Raw genomic sequence first — 16,984 nt, 5'->3', positions numbered from 1 at the left:
TAGTATACTTCTCAGATGATAGTTCTCTCTCAAGGATGAAAATCAAGCCTTTCAGATAGGGTGACTTAATTTATTTTACATACTTCCCCTTTAAGTGGAGTGAGAACAGAAGAAGCTTTGCACACAGAGTCTGGAGTTCTGGAGATGTGTTTAAAGTACTTTTTTAGGGGGGAGGAGGGCTCCTATATTAGTTCCTGTGAGGTAATTTTACAGCACCATGAATAGAAATCCTCAGTGTCTAAAGTGCTGTCACAGGGGTGATAGGATGTTTTTAAGAGGAATCATGGGCTCCCTGGGAGTGGTAGTAACTATTCTTACATAAAAATAGGCTTCAGAGCTTGCCTAAAGCTTTTTTGCTTCGACTTTATTTTGTGCTTTCTAATTTGTGTTGCCATTCTCTAGTTGGGTTTCTGGCATTTTGTTTCTTACAATATTTTTTCTGCTTTTCTTCTGTCCTCCCTGGGGGAATCATTTCAGGCTCTGTATAGTAATTTAGTCCTGAATTATTTTGAGAATGCAGCCGAATCCTTGCATTTACAGATTTTTTTATTTCAAGCTAACTCATGTCAGCCTATCTTTAGTAGCATTATTTGTACTTTGTACCATTCATGTTGATACTTTATTGAGCAATGTTCAGTGAGTAACATCACATTTGCTAGAGGGGGATGGTCTTTGTTTTTTTACCTCTTGTATAGTTTCTAAGAACATGCAGCAGTTTGAATCAGTTATCAACCAGATGAATCTAGTTTATTGAACTGAAATATGCTAGTATTGTTAGAGTGAAATATAACAAAACGAGATGGAACATGTGAAGAATGAAAGATTTTTTTAATATTGAAAAATCATCTTGTCTACAGGCGATAAACCAGTGCGTTCTAACAAATGGAAAATACTTTTTTTCCTGGGGATTACACTATTTATTTTCATTTTCCATGACATGTCTTGCTCATTATGCTGTAGGAAGCAAATCCAAAGCTTTGTGCAGAACAGTTCATGACAGCGAAAGAAGGAATTCAGTTCAAGGCCTGAGTTTCATAACATTCACACTGCCGTAACACAGAATGCTTAACCAGGGAGAGTGATGGTCTGTTTGCATTTCAGGTTGGAAAATGTGCCACTGTTCTTGTAAAATATTCACCATCTTTGCGATAAATACTTTGTAAACTGTTGGTCACTTGCTAAAAAACTGAGAGGATTGTACTGTGGCATCATCTTACTACTATTATGCTTTTAAATAATTTGTTTAAATAGCAGATATTATTAAATGAAGCTGAGAAACAAATTACTAGGTGGCTTATTGCTACTATTAAGTACTGCATATGACTAGTACATCTGGATGGGCAATAACTTTTGATGAGGAGATGCTCAAGGTATTTGGTAAGTGGTTAAGGGCTGCACTCCTCAGTAAATATAGAGGAGTTACAGTGTATGGGATGGAGATTGGGTACAGAAGGGAGCTCTGGCTAGGAAATTGGAGTGTAGGGTCTGAGGCAGGGGGGAAGGGTTATAGAGGATTCTGAGTTGGAGGAGGGATGTAGGAGGGGGCACAGGGTCTGGGAAGGAGTTATGACCTGGGGCAGGGATATAGGAGGGGTGCAGGGGCTTGAGTTGTGACCTAGGACAGGGAGAGGTTGTGACTTGGGGCTAGGAATTGGTGTGCAGGGTCTAGGAAGGGGATATAGTTGCATGAGCAGGGGTGCAGAGAGTTGGGTTGTGATCCGGGGTAGAGGTGCGGGAAGTGAAGTAGAGGGTTGGGAGAGGAAGGGGTGTCATGTGCAGGTGCTGGCCTGGAGATGCTTGCCTAGGAGCTCCCATCCAGCAGCTCAACTGGACCTTTGGGCTCCCTGAGCACCCCTCCCAGGGCTCGCAGAAAGCACGTGGCCCCCTGCAGCCCACCACTGTGAGTAGTGTGTGGAGCAACTGGTTCCAAGAAAATCAGGGAAGAGATCACTTTGACTCCCCTCCCTAAGGTAAAGCTCCCTCTTGCCCCAACCTCCATTTTGCTTGGAGTTGGGAAAAAACAGAGGGAATCCACAGACAACAATGGACTCTGCCCTTGTAACTAGGTACTCAGTCCTAAGGACACAACAATCAACCAGTACCAGTTATTTAGAATTAAAAAAAACAAAACCCCGATCTTTTATTATCAAAACAAAACTACAGTTGCAAGCGTAGTAAATGGACTAGGTGGAAAGAGCCACAATTTGATGTATATACTGAGGGAAAGTCCCTGGACTGTAATCCTTAGTTACAAAAGAGAAAAACAATTAGCCAGGTCAGTCTTGATTTCCAAACCCCCAAACAAGGAAAACAATAAACCCTGATGGACTATCTAAACTTTTCCCTACTTACACATTTCAAGAAGTCCATTCTTGGCGAAAGAAAGCATCTCCCATATCTCTCATTACCTCGGAGAAACTGCTCTGATCTCATACAAAGAGGAGAGAGAGGAAAAACCCCTCTTTTCCAGTTTAGAATTCCTACCTGTGTTGTTATTGGTTGATTGCCTGAGCCCTCCTGCCAACACTTTGCTAGGTACCTGAGTTAACCCCTTAGTCACCAGGTGCTAGTCAGCACTCCTTCTGATCATAACTGGAAAGAAATTAACTGAAACCTGGTGTTACACACAAAGTACATAATCTCAGACTTGTATTATTGTCAGCTTAGAGCTCTGCATGTGTGACACTGGCTCAAAGTGGATTTTTACCCTCAACCTGTCAAAAGTAGTTTCCAATGGAGTACTACAGACTCTCTTCTCCCAATGGTTTTACAAGGCACTGCCTTCCAAATATTGACACAATCAGAATTTTGTTCCTATTTGCTTATGAGCTTTCCTAACACCTACATTTATAAAGCTAATCAACATTTAAATTAGAGATGGAAAGTGCTGAGAATTGTGGCTCGCCAGAGGGGTTCTGCAATTAAAAATTAGTTCTCTGCATTTCAAGCAAGGCATTTATAAGAACAACAGGTTTCCAGAAGCATTAATCCCAGGATATATTCATCTGGCTTTGCCAATTCTGAATTGCACCATGTGACTGTACTTGAGAGCCACTTCCCATATTTGGAGTAATTATATTGGGGTGAACTTGAATGAAAAGCATAGTAAATACTAAGCTTCAGAATTTCCCTGTCTAGACAGTGGGTTAGCGTTAGTGATCAAGTTTGCAACTAAAAAACTATGGCTCAAAGACAAAATAATATCTCATCTAGCCATGTGCTGACTCCAGGGGTGCTCTGGGGCTGATGTACCCAAAGGTAAAAATTTGTGGGTGCTGAGCATCCACCAACAGCTAAGCTAAGTTCCCTCTCTGCCTCCCCTGCCCCCAGTGCCTCTTGCCCACCAGTAGCCCCCACTGGCCAACTCTTCCCTGCTCTCCCATCGCTTTCAGATCATCGCGAGCAATGTTCAGGAAGCTCCGGAAGGGCAAAGGAGAAGTGGAGAAGGGGCACTCCTCAGGTGAAGAGGTGGGGTGGGGGAGGAGGCGAGGCAGGAACTTGGGGAAAAGGGTGGAGTGAAGGGGAGGAGATGAGAAGGGGTGGAATGGGGTGGGGCAGAGCAGAGGCAGGATGGATTGGCGGTTGAGGGGGTTCAGCACTCCCTGGCTAGAGGGGAAATAGGCACCTATGCATCTAGCTGATATAAAATGCAATAATTTCTTAACCTTCACTTAGTCTGGAAAATACGTCCCATAAGCAAGAACATAAAATTGCCATGCTGGGTCGGACCATTGGTCCAATACCTTTGTCTTCTGACAGCGACCAACGTCAGATGCTTCAAAGCCAATGAACAGAACAGGGCAATCATCGAGTGATCCATCACCTGCCACCTAGTCCCAGCAGCCAGTAGTCAGAAGCCATGGGAGATCCAGATCATGGGGTTGCATCCCTGGTCATATTGGCCAATAGTCATCAATAGGTCTATCATCCATGAGTTTGTCCAATCCCTTTTTAATCCAGTGATAATTCTGGCATCTGTAACATCCCCTGGCAATGAGTTTCACAGGTTGACTGCATACAGGTAGTCCCCAACTTACGCGGATCCGACTTATGTCGGATCCGCACTTACGCACAGGGCTTCTCTCTCCCCGGAGCTCACGGGCGGCAGGTCACCACCCGTGTCCTCTGGGGCGAGAAAAGTTTATCCCGGTCTCCCTGGTCTGCTGGGGGGGTCCAGCAAAGCCACTGGGCCCCCCCAGCAGACCAGGGACACCCGAGCAAAGCCGCCGCCTGGGTGGCTTTGCTCGTTTGCCCAGGAGCAAAGCCGCCCAGGCAGCGGGACCCCCGCCGCTTGGGCGGCTTTGCTCCTGTCCCCCTGGTCTGCTGGGGGGTCCAGCAAAGCCGCTGGACCCCCCCAGCAGACCAGGGACACCCGAGCAAAGCTGCCCAGGCGGCGGCTTTCCTCGGGTGTCCCTGGTCTGCTGGGGGGGGGGTCCAGCAGCTTTGCTGGACCCCCCCAGCAGACCAGGGGGACAGGAGCTAGTGCACCCCCCCCCCCAGCAGACCAGGCTTTTGTTGCAGGACGCCTTGGGTAGAGCAGCTGGGATGCTGCCGGGTTGGTCCTGTGGGAACCTACCGGCAGTGCCCCAGCTGTTCTGTCCCAGGCTCCAGATTCAGCAGCTGTTGAAACTGATCAGGCTGATTCCAGGAAGCTGGGGGCAGAGCAACTCTGCCTCCGGTTTCCTGTAGTCAGCCCCTGGTCAGTTTCAGTGGCAGCAGCTGAATCTGGAGCCAGTTCCGACTTACATACAAATTCAACTTAAGAACAAACCTATAGTCCCTATCTTGTACGTAACCCGGGGACTGCCTGTATTGCGTGAGAAATATGGCTTTGTTTGTTTTAACCTGCTGCTTCCTAATTTCATTGGGTGACCACTGGTTATTCTGTTATGTGAAGGGGTAAAGAACAGTACCCTCATCGCTGTCTCCATACAGTTCATGATGTTATAGACCTGTCATATCCCTGTTGTGTCTCTTCCAAAATGAATAGATGTTACACAACCTGTTCTGCAAAAAGCATCTTTGAGTTATGCATGTTCATAAGGCATAGGGAGGCATCACCATATAGTGTGTAATAAATAGCATTTGGACTTCCATGCTGTATTTAAGAAGCAGTAATATTAACAATGACTGTCTTCCTCATTGATCTCTCTTAAAGGTCCCACAACTCATTAAATTGTAATAAAACACCAAAATAGGATAGGATGACCTTGTAAAGTTTGAAAATGTGCTTTCTGCCCTTTCTTTTCTAGTCTAATGCTGTACTTAACCTGTGAAATCAGATTTCCGTGCCTACAGGATCTTCTCTTCACTTTATTTTTGAGAGGAATAATTGAATTAGGGTATGATTTTTTCCCACCAAACTTTCCGCATTTAAACTCCGTGGTTCCTCTTCCTTTGTTTAGTTGGCTTTCTCTTGAATGTGAAAGATATGCAAGTAATTTATCCTTTTCAGTTTGTGCCTGTCCTAGTTGCACTCAATACTGCAAGAATGGTTTCTCCCTCCTTTAGAGATTGACTGATTGGTGCTGGAAGACAAGGTAGGTGAGGTAATCTCTCTCATTGTACTGACTTCTTTTGGTGAGGCAAGCTTTTCAGGCAAGATTGTGAGTAAGTTTCCTTTACGTGAAGATCTCTGTTTATGCTTGAAAGTTTCTCTGACCAACAGCAGGTGGACCAATAGAAGATACGCCTTTGTCTCTCTAATAGGAATGTTAAATTGCATTTAATCAGCTAATCGAGTAGTCAGTGGAATTTCCATTGACTACTTGATTAGTTGATAAGGGGGGAAACTGCAGAGCCACAGTAGGGTAGGCTCCTGGCCCCGGGGAGCTAACCCACTGGGGCTCTGCCTTTTAAATATTTTAGGAGCCACTAGGCTCTTAATACATGTAAAAGGCAGAGGCATAGCTGGGGGCCCAAGGAATCGTCTGATTCTTGGTTCTCTCTCGGTCCCTTTCTAGCCTCTGCCTCCCGTTTCCCCTCTCCCCCCATGGAGATGGTACAGGGGGAACTGGTTTTTAGGGTCACTCCTTCTAGCACTGGCTCCTGTTCCCTCCCACCTTTCTGCCTCTCTCTGATAGAAGTGGAGGGAAGCAACCGGTCTAGTCACTACATGATAAACATATGTCATTTGGGTAGTCGAATAGTTCCTTACATCCCTAGTCTCTAATATTCTAGTCTCTACTATCCTAGAACTAACACAGCTACAGCAACACTGCATACACGAAACAATGCTGTCGCTTTTGCAGGTTAACAAGAGAGATATTCAGACAGTTGTTTTCTGATCACAAACCTCTTGGATTGGAGAGGCATCTTGTGCCTTCAATAATAGGACTGATGCACGCTGGGGAACATTTATGGCCAGCTAATTCCCAAGTGCGCTGAATTTCACATGGCCCCCCAAGTAGGAAAATGATCAAATAACTAGCACTAATCTCTCTCTCTCTATGTAAAAAAAATTCCCTGCAGGATGACAGTGACATCATCATGTCATAGCATCCATAGGCTTGGGGGTAGGCATGGGTGGATAAAGCCCAGCCTCTGCCCCTTCCGCTCAAGGCCCATTCCCTGGATCAGGCCCCAGGGTCAGAGCCAGGGCAGGCACACACCGTGTCTTCCCGGGGACAGAGCCGGGGCAGGCACCCGTGGCCTCAGCCCTCCTCTGCTGCCGAGGGCAGAGCCGGACCTGGTGCACCTCAGGTGGCTGGGCAGTGGGGGTTTAAGCCTTGGTTGGAGGAAGGAGTGGGGAAGAGAGCTGGGGCTGGTGTGGCCATGGCTTAGCTCTCCCTACTGGCCAGGGAGGGAGAGCTGAGGTTGTCTATTCCCTGAGAGGGGGGGCTTGGCGAGTGTAGTGATCAGGGGACACAATTTTGTTAGTATATTAAAACAAAATAAATGTAGTGTTTGTATTCCTTAGCTTTTCAGGAACCATCCATGTCTCCAGTTGATAAACTCTAAGTAGACAGGGAATAATTTAGTATATTCTGTTTTTCTAAATATAAGGTAAAGAATGGGTGAAATGTGGTCATTTTGAGACCAGAGCAAAATCTAGCCTTAAAAATAGAGAGCACTTTTTGCATTAGTGCAGTTTTGCATAATGATAGGATATTCTTTGTTCATTCTCATCTAAAATAAAAGATGCTGAGAAAAATTAATCTGTTTTCAATGATGGACTGTTGAGAACACTGCTGCTGATTATGCAGAGTGGACTGAATGCTTAACAAAGAAAAAAATTACCATTCTTTATACTCGGCCTGCATATATTTTTTGTCTGCATCTTGAGAATTGTATATGACATTTGAATCTTCTCATATAAATTCTTGATTAATGTTGAATTGAGAAAAGGAAATTTGCAGAGCTATTCTTTTTTCCTCCTGCTCACTTAGAAATCACTCTTAATTGACCTGACTGCTATGATTTAAAAATAGACTCACTATTACATTAACCTGATTTTTCTCTCCACTTCATTCTTTTGCATTTCTTGTTTCTTAGGCCAGGTCTACCCTGGCAGAGAAAATCAATATAAGATGTGCAATTCTAGCTATGACAGTTGCATAGCTCTGGTCAGCGTTACCTATCATAGAACACTAGAACTGGAAGGGACCTTGAGAGGTCATTGAGTCCTCATGTCAGGATCAGGACCATCTAGATCATCCCTGATAGCTGTCTGTCTAACCCGCTGTTAAATATCTCCAGAGATGGAGATTCCACAACCTCCATAGGCAACTTATTCCAGTGTTTAACCACCCTGACAGTGAGGAAGTTTTTCCTAATGTCCAACCTACACCTCCCTTGCTGCAGTTTAAGCCCATTGCTTCTTGTCCTATCCTCAAAGGCCAAGGAGAACAATTTTTCTCCCTCCTCTTTGTGACACCCTTTTAGATATCTGAAAACCGCTATAGTGTCGTGTCCCCCCCCAGTCGTCTTTCTAAACTAAACAAGCCCAATTCTTTCAGTCTTCCTTCATAGCTCATATGCTCTAGACCTTTAATCATTCTTGTTGCTCTTTCTGGGCCTTCTCCAATTTCTTCACATATTTCTTGAAATGTGGTGCCCAGAACTGGACACAACACTCCAATTGAGGCCTGATCAGTGCAGAGTAGAGTGGAAGAATGACTTCTCGTGTCTTGCTCACAACACACCTGTTAAAGCAGCCCAGAATGTCAATTTTCTGGGGACACCCTCACAGCAGGTCGAAGGAAGAAACTTTCCCATTAACTTCCCTTACTCCTTGCAATAGCAAGGAGTCCTGTGGTTGACTGGGCACCCTCAGCATTCAGTTTAGTGGGTAAGTACAGATGAGCCCTTAATTTCATACAGCCAAGTAAAATGTGTTTCATAGATGTGTTAGGTGTGCCCTGGACTTTAGTAAGAACAACAAGGAATCCTGTGCCACTTTATCAACTAAGCTTTATTTGGACATCCATGCATCTGCAGAGTGGGCCCACCCATTTATTACCCCTGAGTTACCAAAGTGTTAATTCACCACAAGTAGAAAGTCCTCTTGCCTCTGTAATAGCCAGGCCTGTCTTTGAAATACACTGTTGACACATGGTGCCAGCACTGGTCAGTAAAGGTACAATTTTTTAATAATTGTAACTTCATAAAATTGCAAGGTTTCATCTATGAAATGCAAATGACTTTGCAGCTGAGTCTAAACTGGGACAACTATTCACTGGAATCTTAACCAGTTAGCTCACAGTAGCCTTTACAGACATGTTAGAATACTTATCACAGCTTTCTTATTGTACAGTCACTTCAAAGTATTTAAAAATGTTGACCCTATTAATTATTAGCTTTAGATAAATAAAGATTCAAAAGTATTAGTTTTTGATAATTCTCCATGCTACATGTTATAAAAGTAGTAGTGTGGTGATTATTGCCCATTTGTATTCCAGCGGAGCTGTATGTCCCCATATCAGGATCAGATTCCCCACTGCACAACACTCAAGACATTGATTCCCTTAAGAGTTTATAATCTAAAGCTATTTTTAATCTATCATCTAATGTATTGTTTGCTTTGTGAAAATTGCTGGTGACATTACTAAGCCATGGGGTACATATTCTGTAGTGTAAATAGCAAAGAAAGCAATGAGTATAAATTTCAGTACCTTTACTGTTGTGATTCCTAACACATACCTCCCTCCACATCTTACCAACTATCCTTGTTATAGTCTTTGAAAACAAATGATCATTAAAATTCTTGCACTTTAAGATTTGGACTTTCTGATGAAGTACACAACTTTAATTTGCAAAGCTCACTGATCCCAAGCAAGTGTGCTTTCCATCAAGATGACAGCATACAATAGATTGCTCTGTGCCCTTCTGTCAGATGGATAAAGCAGTAAAACAAGGGCTCAGTTATTTGTGTGCTGGAGGGGCAGTGGTTATCTGGCAATATGACAGGTTTGCTAATGGTACCTGACAGGAGTGTCACAAAGGAATAATTGTAAAGAGCCTTCCTGTAACACAATACTTCAAAAAAAAATCTTTTCTTGAAACAGCACGAATGCAGAATCCCAGCTGACAACTAGAGTAGATGAGATGCATAACCTATTTACTTGCTTCCAGTAGGAAGCGTTGTCATTGCCTGATTTACTGGGGTTTGGGGCATTATGTCAACAGATACTGATTTTATTGTAATGTGATACTTCACACTTTCTTATCCTGTCTACAGATTTCAAAGCACTTTTCAGGGATATTATTTCCTTTTTATCAGTGATGTAACACAGGCATAGTGGTTGTGGCTTAAGGTGACTTCAGTGGCTCTCAGCCTTTCCAGACTACTATAGTCCCTACAGGAGTCTGATTTGTCTTGCATATCCCTGAGTTACCCCTCATTTAAAAACTACTTGCTTACACAAATAGCCATAAAAATACAAAAATGTCACAGCATACTACAATTGTAATATTGCGTACTTTCTCACTTTTACCATATAATTATAAAATCAGTTGGAATATAAATACTGTATTTACATTTCAGTGTAATATATAGAGCGATATAAACTAATCATTGTATGAAACTATAGTTTGTACTGACTTCATTAGCTCGTTGTAAAACTAGGCACATACCTAGATGAGTTGATGTGTACCTTTCAGAAGACTTCTGCAAACCCCATAGGTCTCTACATGTTTGAGAATCACTGATGTAATAAGTGATTGTCAGAATTAGGGATGGGAATTGGATCTGTATCAGAGGCAGCAGGGGGAGGGAGGGAGGGAGCAGGAGCTGGTGCCTGTGGGGAGCCGGCTTTTAAGATGGCTCCCCCATGAGCGCTGGATCCCACAAAGCCACCTTCTCGGTCTGATAGACAGCAGCACTGCAGGGGGAGGCGGGAGCTGGTACACACAGGAAGCTGGCTTTCAAGCCAGCTCCCTGCACATATTGGCTTCTAAGGAGCCATCCTATATTGGCTTCTAAGGAGCCACCTCCATTGCCCCATCTAACAGAGAGGCAGCAGCATGGGGGGACAGATAGGATGGCGGAGCAGCCTCTGTCCGTGGTGGGCCTGACTTGCTGCAGACCGAGGCTGCTCTGTGGAGCTTGAGCCCCTCCCCCCCCATGGACAGAGGCTGCTGCCACCTTGCGCTGCTGCCTCTGTATCATAGGCAGCAGTGAGGGGCAGTGGATGGGAGCTGGTCTGCGTAGGGAGCCACTTTTTAAACCAGCTTCCCTCACAGACTGGCTCCCGTTTGCCACCCAATGCTGCTGCCTCTGTGGGGTGACAAGAGGCTCGCTCCCCGGGAGTGGGGCCAGGAGAATACTGGTTGCTGCCCCCATGGACTATTGAATAATTGTGTAACCACTAGGATTTGGTGCCATTACACAATTATTAAATTAAACTATACCTAACATCCCTAATATTTGACTACTCTGGTTATTAAAATCTGATATTTTTGATTGCTGCAGCCAAATACTGCAGGAGTACTATATGAAGAGAGCTTTGTAGAATGGGTGTTAATTAATTAAATGATTTCTAAACACCGTTTTATTATCCTAACCATTTTTGTTACAGAAGTCTGTAAACATGGATAAATCAGTAAAAGGTGCTCCAGAAAAATCATTTGCACAGTAGAAAACTAATGATCTTTTAAATAGGGGAGGAAATGGGTTTTATTGTACCACAGTGGTGTTTTTTTTAATGTGTGCCATTTGTTGTAATCTTCCAGAAGCATAAAGGCCAAAAATGCGCTAGTTATCCCATTAGTTACAGAAAACAGCTATGCAAAGCACATAGCTCAGTCTCTCATTTCGTATGATTTGATATTAAACTTCAGGTGATCGCTGACTCTGTATTCAGTTTTTTTCACACGTCCTTTTGTCATGATTGGGGCGCAAATGTTCTTCAAGGTATTTTGAAATGGGATCTCTATGGTGACAGTTCACATTCTTGTGAACAGACCAACACTTTAGTTAATCTGTAAGGTGCCACAGGACTCGTCGCCGCTTTTGCAGATTCAGACTAACACGGCTACCTCTCTGATATTCGACACATTCTTGTTGTGCTTCCAACTTTGGTGGAGCTGTTCTGTTTTTAGCAGTTTGAGCTGGCCTCTGTATTGTAATAATGGGTAGGCTTCAAGAGTCACTGGATGCGCATGGCACATCCCAGTACAAAATACGAAACTACTATTGGAGCACATACGCAATTTTTGATGGTAGGGACTTGGTTCAAATGTTAGGGTTTTTTTAAACCTGATAAATCAGGCTTTACAGTACGGTCATTAGAATCCAGTGAGAATTTAGAAATCAAAAATTTATATTTTGGATTTCTTTACTTTTAATTTGCCAGTCTGTAATGGGAATTACAGATCCAAAGGGGGATTTGTAAACTTTCATCAGGGTTTGTAAATCGATAAATCAAATATTTTAGAAACCAAGAAAATAATCTAAGGGTGCAAGATAAAAGCTTGCAAATCAAAACAACAATATGATACGATTTTTTGATTGGTGATGAACATATTGGTGACCCAGGCAATATTTAATCTCCAGCTGTGTTGTGATTGTGTACCTGGGTTGTATAATTTCTTTTCACTACTTGTATGTTAAGCAGTTGCAAGTACTGTAAGGGTACGTCTAGACTACAGGCTTTTGTCAACAGAGGCTTTGTCGACAAATACTGTCGACAAAGTTTCTGTCAACAAAGAGCGTCTAGACTACATCCAGTTCTGTCAATACAGAATGCCGCTTTGTCGACATGAGAATGTAGACACAGAGGACAGTGTAGATGCAATAACACCTTCTGTCAACAGAACTCTGTCAACAAAAGGTGTTATTCCTCGTAGAATGAGGTTTACCGCTGTCAACAGAACTGCCAAGTTCTGTCAACATTAGGTCAACAGAACTCGGCGGTAGTGTAGATGCATGTATAGTTTTGTCGACAAAAGTCCACTTTTGTTGACAAAACCCTGTAGTCTAGACACACCCTAAGATATGTCTTTGGGGGTTTTCAAGCCTAGTTTAGCAGTACTTTTTGCTGCAGTAGTCTCTCATTAAACTACAGTCTGTATGCCATTATTCAGTTACTCAGCATTTCTTCTCATTCTGTCCTCTTCTATCCATTTCCATTAAATGAGTTTGGAAATACAGTGGTCTTCAGCCAGCACCACATCAGTTGTGGCTGCTACTCCTTAGTACTTCACCTATATTTTTCTTACCACCAGCAGCAAACAACACTGAAATTGATGTTGCATGTATGTTTCTTCCTGGGCTTGTATGTTCTTGACCCATCAATATGGTTTGGCTAAATGTATTCTGCTCTGAACTTTTAGTGAACTTATGAGTCTTTACACTCCATCTGTCCTGCATAAAAGGGACGAGTCTTGTCATAGGTACGTGTGTTCAGTGTCAACAGGGCAGGTAGAAATCCAAGAACCAGATTATCAGTGTAGCTCTACTGACTTGAGTTTAGTTTATCTCCATGGAGATGAACTAATTTACACTTCTGAGGATCTGACCATGGGCGCATGCAGCGTTTCGATCTACTCCAGTGTTACTAAATGAACCAATTGGTAGTTTCTCTTTTGGATTTTGTAGAGATGCTTACTGCAGTGAAATGCAGTTTAATTGGAATGAGCATCTTAAGTATTTCTGGTAGGTTTTTCATTATATTTTTCTTATTTTAAAGGAAAAGTGATAAACAAAGACTTACGTCACTACCTGAGTCTGCAGTTCCAGAAAGGCTCAATAGACCATAAACTCCAACAAGTGATCAGAGACAATCTTTACCTGAGAACCATCCCATGTAAGTATGTAGAGTGCTAGCATAAATTAATCTGTTTCAGTTAAACGCATGTCACTTAAGAATTTGTAAGCTTTTTTCCTTTTATCCTGTGTGTGTTCACACTTCCACCCTTTCTGTGAGAATTCTTTTGCATGAGGCTATTTTTATGTAGGTGCTTGGTTAGAATCCACATTAAGAAATGTTGCGAGTTAACTTGGGATTCAATGGAAAATTAGTTTATATAAAGATGGTTATCAGTATATTCAGGAATTGACAAACCAGCTGCTGGGCACGGTGGGGTGAGCAGGTTCCATGCTCCTGGAGCAGGTGGGGCCCTGGGCAGAAGGGGTGAGGCTGCAGCTAGTCTCCCCCTGCCAGCCCTTCAGCACCACCTGGACTGTGCATCCAGGAGTCCTGGGCCTTTTTAAATCACTGGGCCCTGAGGCAGTTGTCCCCTTTACTGCTCTGCCATGCTGCCGCAGTGGGCCTGAAATCAGCCACAGACATCAAAGTCCAAGTTCAGAGGACTTCAAGAGTATCTACGTTATTTTAGACTCATTGGTACTGCCTCTGAAAACCATTACAGAGTGCAACGGGGAAAAATGTAATGTCAGTATAAGAATAAGCAAGTGGGGGGGAGTGAGCCATCATTTTAACTAGCATAATATAACTCTCACCACAGATTTTATGCTAATGTCTCACACATGTGCATGCACACCTGCCTAGGCAGCTCTGTAGCTTTGCTCCAAGGGGAAATGATGACCTCAGGAATCCACCTGTAGTTAGGCTGGGTGTTAGAGAAAACAGGAAGGAGGGTAGAGGGTATAACAGTAGAAGAGCTGCTTGTGAGGAAGGAGACCCTGCTGGAAAATAACTAGGTGGAGTGCACAGGGGATGTTGTTGGTGCACTTGTCACAGTCTGAGCCTGAAATTAGTGGGCTGGAGGAGAGAATTGTAGCATGGTACATGGTTGGGAAAAGGAGGTGCAGCCTTCCTAACATAGAATTAAGTAAAGTAGAGTGGCACCACATTAATGAGAAGGCACCAGAGGATGAGCCTCACGTCTTAATCCACTGCAGGCTGGAATGGCTGGCATCTCCTAGCATTTTCCCATCCATACACCCCACCTGTTAGCATGCTTACAGCCAGGTATCATTAAAAAGTTGCTGTTCCTGCAGCCTGAATGAAAAGATGGGATCCTGGGATGCACGAACAGGGGAAAAGAGAAGTTGGCTTACCACCATATTTGGCACTGGTGTGATGGCTGCTGGAATACTGCGACCAGTTCTGGTGCCCATAATTCAAGAAAGATTTGGTAAATTGAATAAGGGTTCAGAGAAGAGCCATGAGAGTGGTTCAAGTATTAGAATGTATGCCTCACAGGGATAGAGCTCTGAGAATCTTAATTCTGACCAAAACAAAGGTTAAGGGGTGATTACCTTGATTACCGTTTGTCAGTATCTACAAGGAGAGAGAAAAAAATGTAATAGGTTCTTTGTCTGAGAAAAGGGTATAAGCTGATTTGATACCAGGAAATTGAGGCTAACACATCTTGAAGAACCCTCATTACTGTAAGGTGAATAATTTATTCTCCATCACTGACCATTTTTAAATCGAGATCAGATGCTTTTCTAAACGGATGTTTTTCTAGGAAATATTTTGGTAGTTCTATGACCTATATTCTAGAGGAGACCAGACTAGTGGCCCTTTCTTGCCTTAGAATCTATTCATTGCATGTTAAAGTATTTTTTTTTGTCATTTGTAGCTTTGCATGTTGTTTTTAACACATTTCTATTTATCCATTTTGTGACCAGTTTAATGGGTTGTGTAACTTTCAGCATGTCCAGGATTACACCAGGCAAAGTGAACTATCCACTTAATCTTATGAATAAGAGAATGAGGAGTTGGAAAAAATAATCAGTGTAATGGAAATGAGGTTGACAGTGCTGTTCATTGTGATAAAATAGACAAGTTTGGAAAAGATTGAGGTTTAACAAGATGCAATAATGAATCACTAATCTGTGCTTCAGGAGAGCGTTAATCTTTCTTATGTTAACTAGAGCTTCCTTGTTTGCTAGACTTTTTTACATTTTGAACATTCTTCTTCAAGTGATGGCTCTTGGGCATTCCAGCAAGCCTGTGCAAACCATCTGCATGATCATGGGAAAGTTTTTCCCCAGAAGTACCCATCAGGCTGACTGAGGAGCCCCCTAGAGTGGTACCTACATGGCACAGTGTGTAGGGCTCAGCCAGCCCTCCTCCCCCTCAGTTCCTTTTTACTGCCAGTGACGGTTGTTGCAGCTTCTTTTCTCTTGCTCTAGCTGTGTTTCTTACACCTTTCTTGTTTATAGGCAGTCTGGTCACCCTGCCTGTGACTCAGTTCTCTGTTCTCTGAATTGCTGGCTGCAGCCCAAAGAAGTGTGCACTCAAGTCCCCAACTTTCTCTCTCCTGTTTCTGGTCAGGGATGCATCGGAAGCAGGGTGGGAAGCGTACCTAGGCGAACTCAGTACTCAGAGGCTGTGGTCTCAAGCAGAACTCTCCATGCACATCAGCGTCAGGGAACTCCGTATGAATTCACCTCACCTGCCATGCCTTCTAGCACCATCTTACAGGGCCGCTGTGTCGCCATGCTGATGGACAACATGGCTGCAATGTAATCTGTAAACTAACGGGGTGATGCTCACTCTTCTCCCCTCTGCTGCAAAGCCCTTGATTGGTGGGACTTATACAGCAAGCAGCATATCCACCTGCAAGCCTCCCACCCCCCAGGGGCTCAGAACACCTTGCCAACCACCTCAGCTGCTCTTTCAAGACCTACAAGTGGTCCCTCAGGATGGATGTCAGCCTTCTCCAGAGGGCGGGTAAACCCTGCATGGGCCTGTTTGCCACAAGGACCAACAGGAAGTGCCACAGGTTCTCCTCCTTTCAGAACCATAACCACGATTCCAGTGCGGATGCATTTCACGTTTCCGTGGTAGGACCTCCTGCTGGACACATTCCCTCCCTTCCCATCAGTGCCCAAAGTTATTCTCAGTATTCGGCAGCACAGAGCAGATGTGATTCTCACGGTTCTGGCATGGCTCTGGCAACATTGGTTCATGATGCTGCTTCGCCTCTCAGTGGATACACCCATAGCTCTGCCATTCTACCCCAACCTTCTCACCCAGAACCACTGTGGGCAACAGCACCTTAACCTTCAGTCTCTCCACCTCATGGCGTGGAGACTTCTGGGATAAATCCTTGGGAGCTTCAGTGCTTGGACTCAGGGAAGGCTTCCTGTCCACTAGGGCCACATATGTAGCAAAGTGGAAGTGCTTCTCACTCTGGTCTCTCCAGAAGAGTGCTTGGCCTCAGGAGGCCACTGTGCCCTTGGTCCTTGATTACTTTTTATACCTGACTCACCAAGATCTGGTCCTGTCATTCCTCAAAGTTCATGTGGCTGCCATTTCAGCCTTCCACCCAGGCTTAGGCATAGGTCCCTTTTTGCTAACCCCACTGTGGAGCACTTTCTCAAGGTCATAGAAAGGTTGTGCCCTCTGGTTAAAAATCCTTTACCTCAGTGGGACCTCAATCTAGTCCTCTCCTGGCTCTGGGGGCCTCCCTTTGACTCCCTATTCCCTGTCCATCTCTCTTGGAAGATCACCTTCCTAGCGGCCATAACTTCGACCAGGAGGATTTCAGAGCTCCAAGCCTTAACCTCTAATTCCTCCCGCGCTTCCCCCCCCCTTTTTTAACAAGGACAAGTTGCAGCTCTTTC

General features: G+C 44.0%; 1 protein-coding gene across 4 annotated transcripts in view; it reads left to right on the top strand.

Moving 5' to 3' along the window:
• The window catches only part of MAGI3 (membrane associated guanylate kinase, WW and PDZ domain containing 3), a 200,100-nt gene that overhangs the window by 102,383 nt on the left and 80,733 nt on the right, over positions 1 to 16,984 (top strand). For all 4 annotated transcript variants that reach the window (XM_075910273.1, XM_075910272.1, XM_075910271.1 and 1 more), the window contains exon 2: positions 13,131 to 13,247. In XM_075910273.1, coding sequence (XP_075766388.1) covers positions 13,131 to 13,247 — 117 coding nt within the window. The remainder of the gene's footprint in view (positions 1 to 13,130; positions 13,248 to 16,984) is intronic.

This window comes from Pelodiscus sinensis, chromosome 27 (assembly GCF_049634645.1).
Source record: "Pelodiscus sinensis isolate JC-2024 chromosome 27, ASM4963464v1, whole genome shotgun sequence".
NCBI lineage: Eukaryota > Metazoa > Chordata > Testudines > Trionychidae > Pelodiscus > Pelodiscus sinensis.
The sequence above is the reverse complement of the archived record's forward strand: the minus strand, read 5'-3'. Positions and strand labels throughout refer to the sequence as shown.